General features: G+C 43.5%; 1 protein-coding gene across 1 annotated transcript in view; it reads left to right on the top strand.

Moving 5' to 3' along the window:
• Positions 1-7500, top strand: part of trim9 (tripartite motif containing 9) — a 48851-nt gene that overhangs the window by 19835 nt on the left and 21516 nt on the right. Inside the window, exons 2-4 of the mRNA XM_055158800.1 lie at positions 1106-1201; positions 2966-3092; positions 3216-3219. Of these exons, the coding sequence (XP_055014775.1) occupies positions 1106-1201; positions 2966-3092; positions 3216-3219 (227 nt within the window). The remainder of the gene's footprint in view (positions 1-1105; positions 1202-2965; positions 3093-3215; positions 3220-7500) is intronic.

Genomic DNA, 7500 nt, shown 5'->3' with positions numbered 1-7500 from the left:
TTTAAATGTGTGATGCCCTTTTGCACCCAGGAGTGAAAATTAAGTGTTTTTTTGTTGCTAAGAAAGTCAGGGTTATTCCAGATGGGGGTGAAGTTAGATAGTGAGATAGCTTGAACATGTGATTTGTGGAATTCCACCAGGCTGTCAGAGTGGATGCTATGGTTGTTACTTTGAAACATGGATGTCGTTGATTGATTGATTGCTGAGAAAAGGGAGATCTGAAATCTGAATGTCCTTACAGAGTGTTTCTTCTATGTCTAGCCAGGTGTAATCTGAGTGACTGGGGTGTGTCCACTTGTATATGTACTGTAACTGATTTGACAGAAAGTAATGATAGAAGTGTGGTGCATCTAATCCGCCTGTTGCTTTGGGTTTTTGAAGTGTTGTCAGTTTGATCCTTGGTGGCTTATTTTTCCAGTAGAACTTGGTGATTATTGAGTCGAGGGAGCTGAACCAGGTGCTGTTGGGTTGGATTGGAACCATTGAAAAGAGGTAATTTATTTTGGGAAGTATTTTCATTTTGATTATTGCTATTCTGCCCAGAATGGATAGTGGTAGATTCCTCCAGTGGTATAGATCGTTGTCTATTTGTTTTGAGAAGTGGAGTGAAGTTGAGTCCAGTCAGCTCTGACAGCCTGGAGGAAATGTTAATGCCCAAGTATGTGATGTGACCGGTGCATAAAGGAATATGTGATGTATGAGCTGTCGCATCCCATTTGGTGTTGTGTAATGGGAGGATGGAGGATTTTGTCCAGTTTATTGAGTAGTCAGAGATTTTAGAGAATGATTCAATGAGGGTAATTGTTTCCTGTAGAGATGATTGTGGTTTCTGGAGTGTAAGTAGGATGTCATCGGCATAGAGATTTATTGTATGTTGCATATGAGCTGTTTGAAATCCTTGTATGTCGGGGTTCTGACGGATGGCTATTGCGAGTGGCTCAATGAAAATGGTGAATAGGGAGGGGGAGAGTGGGCATCCTTGCCTAGTCCCTCTGTGCAGTGTGAAGCAACAACTCATGTTGTTGTTGAATTTGATCTGAATCTCGCTCTGACCTCTGACCTTGTGTGTTTTGTGTGTTTTGTGTGTTTTGTGTCTGTGGTCCAGGGGCAGTTGTCTCAGGCTCTGAACGGACTCTCCGACCGAGCCACTGAAGCAAAAGAGTTTCTGGTTCAACTCCGGAACATGGTTCAGCACATCCAGGTAAAACCCCCGTCAGCTCAGACGCTTTAGTAAAGATTAAAGTTTATCATTTACACCAGTTCTGTCTGTGGATTTAAAACCAGAGCTTTAATTCAGAATAAAACCATTTAAAGAGTCAAACAGAACAAGAGCGACTTGGAAAAAAATCAATGAAACAGCAGCAGTGTTTGTCGCTCTATGCATTTGTTCTAATTTTATTTCTTCTATTTTTTTTATTTGCCAATTTGAGTATTTTTTATTTTTTTATTAACTTATTTTGTATTTTGTTTTTTTATGTTGTATTTATTTTATTATTTTATTTAATATTATTTTATTAGTTTTTTTACATGTGTTTTTTAATTTGTGTTTTATTTATTTATTGATTTTTATTTCTTTAATGTGTTTTTTTTTATTTATGTGGTGTTTATTTTATTATTTATGTTTTTTATTATTTTTTAAATTTATTTAATTTGTTTTTTATTTATGTTGTATTTATTTTATTATTTTTTTATATTGTATTTCGTGTGTTTCTTCACATCGTGTGTGTTTTTGCACCACTGTGGAGACTTTGTGATGTGAAAAGTGTCATACAAAGAAAGTTGGATTGACTTGGTTTTGCGTAGAATAAATTTACAGATTTTTGTGAATGTAAAAAATCTTTTGTCACATTTTAAATATTTTGGTGTAAATTGGATTTAATCTCAAGGGTAAAAGACTAAACCTGCTTCACCTTCAGACGCTTCCACACTTTTCTATGAAGTTCTAAACCCACAGACAGAACCACAGATGAACGTGACTCACACGATGACGTCACGAGGTGTGAGCGAAAGCCCCGCCCACTGCACCAGACGCACTGTGAAAGTGACAAAGTGAAAATGTGTCGAGAGTGTGAAGAAACAGGGAGAAAACACAGACTTTACATGGGAGCGTTATGTAACTGCATCTGTGATCTGACCAGCGCAGTAAAGCTGCAGTGTGGAACTTTTCCACCGTCTGCTCGTCTCCATGGAGATAAAACGACAAACCTGGAACCTCTCCCAGTTCAGTCTTGTTTTTATTGTTTTTATTGGAGGAAAAACGTGTTCGAGCGTCGACAGAACCGACCTGGAGCGAGGTCGAAAGTGTAAAGTGACACTGTGGGACATTCCAGACAAAGCAACGACATCTCCATGGAAACAAGCAGGTGGTGGACCCTCCCCAGATGTTCCACAGTGCTGCTTTAAGCTCCGGACCTGCACATGAGGCGGGTCTGGACCCAGCAGGAAAGTGAAGGGAAGTTTTTGTGTTTTTTGTGTGTTTGAGTTTTGAGTTTTTCTCTCAAACTGAAAACACTCTGTTCCACCTCGTGATGTCATCATGTGGTGATACAGGAAGAGCTCCACTGTGTTTTTAAACTCCTTCACTAGAATCACCTGGATCATTTTTTCAGTCCTGGAGTCGCTGATCTCGACTGAACGAAAGGGAAAAGGAGCTGAGAACTTCGTGACATCACAAGGTGGAGCAGAGCGTTTGGAGTTTTGGAGATGAAACAGACTCAGAATAAAGAGTCAAACAAACTAAACTCCAGCTCAGTTTGTGACCAGGAACAGCAGAACATTAGAACATGACTTCAAGTTCAGAGTCAGTTTTGTTTGATTCTGGAGCTTCGATGTTTTTTCAAAGTTCTCGGAGTCTAAAGTGTTTGTTTGTTTGTTTGTTTGTTTGTTTGTTTGTCTGTTGTTTGTTTGTTTGTTTGTTTGTCTGTTTGTTTGTTTGTCTGTTTGTTTGTTTGTTTGTTTGCGGCAGGAGAACGGGGTGGAGTTTGAGGCGTGTCTCGTGGCTCAGTGTGACGCCCTCATCGAGGCTCTGAACAGGAGGAAGGCTCAGCTCCTCGCACGAGTCAACAAGGAACACGAACACAAGCTGAAGGTGAGTCTGAGCTGAGGAGAACCACCAAAGAAACACAAACATGAACATGAACATGAACATGAACACAAACTGAAGATCAGCTGCAGGAGACTCACCACCGAAACACTCACATGATCACGAGCTGAAGGTGAGTCTGAGGAGAAGCACAGACTCACTCTGTCAGTCTAAATGTTTAAATGAACATCTCCAGAAGGTTCTCCTGTTTGGGATCATCTCCACAAACCTGCCACGTTCTTCATATTTCATGTGAGACTCTCATCTCCACTGTGAAAAAAACAAACAAAACTAAAACATCTCTTTAGTTTATTTCTCGTGACAGAGACTCAGACGATTAAAGATCTGAACCAGGATGGAGCCGTCAAAAACTCATGGTCTTTGTGAAGAATCGAGTGTTAAAAGTTCAGATCCATGTGAGTCTGGTTCTGTTCATGTGAGTCTGGTTCATGTGAGTCTGGTTCTTGTGAGTCTGGTTCATGTGAGTCTGGTTCTTGTGAGTCTGGTTCATGTGAGTCTGGTTCTTGTGAGTCTGGTTCTGGTTCTGAGTCTGGTTCTGGTTCTTGTGAGTCTGGTTCTGGTTCATGTGAGTCTGGTTCTTGTGAGTCTGGTTCTTGTGAGTCTGGTTCTTGTGAGTCTGGTTCTTGTGAGTCTGGTTCATGTGAGTCTGGTTCTTGTGAGTCTGGTTCTGGTTCTTCTGGTTCTGGTTCAGTCTGGTGTCTGGTTCAGTGGTGGTTCTGGTCTGTGAGTCTGGTTCTGGTTCATGTGAGTCTGGTTCTGGTTCATGTGAGTCTGGTTCTTGTGAGTCTGGTTCATGTGAGTCTGGTTCTTGTGAGTCTGGTTCTTGTGAGTCTGGTTCTGGTTCTTGAGTCTGGTTCTGGTTCTTGTGAGTCTGGTTCTGGTTCTTGTGAGTCTGGTTCTGGTTCTTGTGAGTCTGGTTCTGGTGAGTCTGGTTCTGGTTCTTGTGAGTCTGTAGCTGCACAGATGGACCCGACTCCAGATTTAACACCCGAGAGTTTAGTGTTTATCACAAACTCATGTGAAACTCCCACAAGAACTGAACTCACACAGACACAGAGACACAGACACAGAGACACACAGACACAGACAGACACAGACACACAGACACAGAGACACAGACACAGACACAGACACAGAGAGACACAGAGACACAGAGACACAGACACAGACACACAGACACAGACACAGAGACACAGACACAGAGACACAGACACAGACACAGACACAGAGACACAGACACAGAGACACAGACACAGACACAGACACAGACACAGACAGACACAGAGACACAGACACAGAGACACAGAGACACAGAGACACAGACACAGAGACACAGACACACAGACACAGAGACACAGACACAGAGACACAGACACAGACACAGAGAGCACAGACACAGACACAGACACAGACACAGACACACAGACACAGACACAGACACAGACACAGACACAGAGACACAGACACAGAGACACAGACACAGACACAGAGACACAGACACAGAGACACAGACACAGAGACACAGAGACACAGAGACACAGACACAGACACAGACACAGAGACACAGAGACACAGACACAGACACAGACACACAGACACAGACACAGAGACACAGAGACACAGAACACAGAGACACAGACACAGACAGAGACACAGAGACACAGAGACACAGACACACAGAGACACACAGAGACACAGACACACAGACACAGAGACACAGAGACACAGAGACACAGACAGAGACACACAGACACAGAGACACAGAGACACAGACACAGAGACACAGACACAGACACAGAGACACAGAGACACAGAGACACAGAGACACAGACACAGAGAGACACAGACACACAGAGACACAGAGACACAGAGACACAGACACAGAGACACAGACACACAGACACAGAGACACAGAGACACAGAGACACACACAGAGACACAGAGACACAGAGACACAGACAGAGACACAGACACACAGAGACACACAGACACAGAGACACACAGAGACACAGAGACACAGAGACAGAGACACAGAGACACAGAGACACAGACACAGACACAGAGACACAGAGACACAGACACACAGAGACACAGAGACACAGAGACACAGACACACAGAGACACAGAGACAGAGACAGAGACACAGAGACACAGAGACACAGAGACACACAGAGACACAGAGACACAGAGACACAGACACACAGACACAGACACAGAGACACAGAGACACAGAGACACAGAGACACAGACACAGAGACACAGAGACACAGAGCACAGAGACACAGACACACAGAGACACAGACACAGACAGACACAGACAGACACAGAGACACACAGAGACACAGAGACACAGACACAGACACAGACACACACAGAGACACAGACACAGAGACACAGACACAGACACACAGAGACACAGACACAGAGACACAGACACACAGAGACACAGACACAGAGAGACAGAGACACAGACACAGAGACACAGACACACAGAGGGATCAGAGACAGAAGGACAGAGACACAGACACAGAGACACAGGGACAGAAGAACAGAGTCTCCAAAGCTCCAAATGTCCAGTGTTTCAGAAACAACTCAACTTTTTATTCTAGTTTAAAACTGCATTTTACTGGTGCTCAGTATTCAGTAAAATGGACTTTAATAGTCCTGGTTTAGTCCTGGTTCAGTTCTGGTTCAGTTCTGGTTTAGACCTGGTTTAGACCTGGTTTAGTCCTGGTTTAGTTCTTGGTGCAGGTCATGTGCTCATATTATTTTTAGCCAATTTATTCCATCAGACTCAACGCTGAAGACCTTTTCTGGGTCACAGAGTCCTGATAAAAACCTGATCATCTCCTGATAAAAACCTGATCATCTCCTGATAAAAACCTGATCATCTCCTGATAAAAACCTGATCATCTCCTGATAAAAACCTGATCATCTCCTGATAAAAACCTGATCATCTCCTGATAAAATCCTGTTGAAACTAAATTTAATCTCAGGTGTGGATTTGGTTTAAAGTGGAGCTCAGGTTCTATCGACTCGAGTTCAGACCTGCTCCCCCACTGTGCCCCCCCCCCCCCCCCCCCCCCCCCCCCCCGTCCTCCCACAATGCCCCTCTCTGTGTAGGGAGTATTTGTGTAGGGAGTATTTCCCTGAGGATTTGTGCGACATTAAACAGACGTATATGTTTCCTTCAGCTGCTTTTGTTTCTGTCGACACAAAGAAGTTTGATTTTCCTGCTTTTCTCCCTTAAGTGGAGCAGCAGAACTGGTCCAGACCTGGTCCAGACCTGGTCCAGACCTGGTTTAGTCCTGGTTCAGTCTGTTGTAGTTTTAGGTTTTACAGAAACACACTGAAATAAAAATGTCTTTATGTGGTGACAGTGACGTCATTTTGGAATCAACCAGTTAAAAACTTAAAGCTCCATTATGAAACTTTTAACTGAAACCAAAAGTAAATCAGGCCCTGAAGAAAAAGACGAAGAAGAGGAAGAAGAGGAAGAAGAGGAAGACAAAGTCCCAAAAACCTCAAACCGCAGCCTCATTTCTATTCTGCTCCTGTTTCTGTTTCTGCAACGACACGACAAAAACCTGCCCCCGATCCTCAACCACAAGACCTGGTTTAGACCTGGTTTAGACCTGGTTTAGACCTGGTTTAGACCTGGTTTAGAGGTTTAGTCCTGGTTTAGTCTTGGTTTAGACCTGGTTTAGTCCTGGTTTAGACCTGGTTTAGTCCTGGTTTAGACCTGGTTTAGTCCTGGTTTAGACCTGGTTTAGTCCTGGTTTAGTCTTGGTTTAGTCTGGTTTAGTTTAGACCTGGTTTAGTAGTCCTGGTTTAGACCTGGTTTAGTCCTGGTTTAGACCTGGTTTTAGTCCTGGTTTAGACCTGGTTTAGTCTTGGGTTTAGTCTTTTAGGTTTAGACCTGGTTTAGTCCTGGTTTAGACCTGGTTTAGTCCTGGTTTAGACCTGGTTTAGTCCTGGTTTAGTCCTGGTTTAGACCTGGTTTAGTCCTGGTTTAGACCTGGTTTAGTCCTGGTTTAGAGTCTGGGTTTAGTCCTGGTTTAGACCTGGTTTAGACCTGGTTTAGAGTCCGGGTTTAGTCCTGGTTTAGTCCTGGTTTAGTCCTGGTTTAGACCTGGTTTAGTCCTGGTTTAGTCCTGGTTTAGACCTGGTTTAGTCCTGGTTTAGTCCTGGTTTAGTCCTGGTTTAGTCCTGGTTTAGTCTTGGTTTAGTCCTGGTTTAGTCCTGGTTTAGTCCTGGTTTAGTCTAGGTTTAGTCCTGGTTTAGTCCTGGTTTAGTCCTGGTTTAGTCCTGGTTTAGTCCTGGTTTAGACCTCCTGGTTTAGTCCTGGTTTAGTCCTTGGTTTAGTCTTGGTTTAGACCTGGTTTAGATCTGGTTTA

The sequence above is a fragment of the Boleophthalmus pectinirostris genome, unplaced genomic scaffold (assembly GCF_026225935.1).
Source record: "Boleophthalmus pectinirostris isolate CB_2022bp ecotype Guang Dong unplaced genomic scaffold, ASM2622593v1 HiC_scaffold_10, whole genome shotgun sequence".
Classification (NCBI taxonomy): Eukaryota; Metazoa; Chordata; class Actinopteri; order Gobiiformes; family Gobiidae; genus Boleophthalmus; species Boleophthalmus pectinirostris.
The sequence above is the reverse complement of the archived record's forward strand: the minus strand, read 5'-3'. Positions and strand labels throughout refer to the sequence as shown.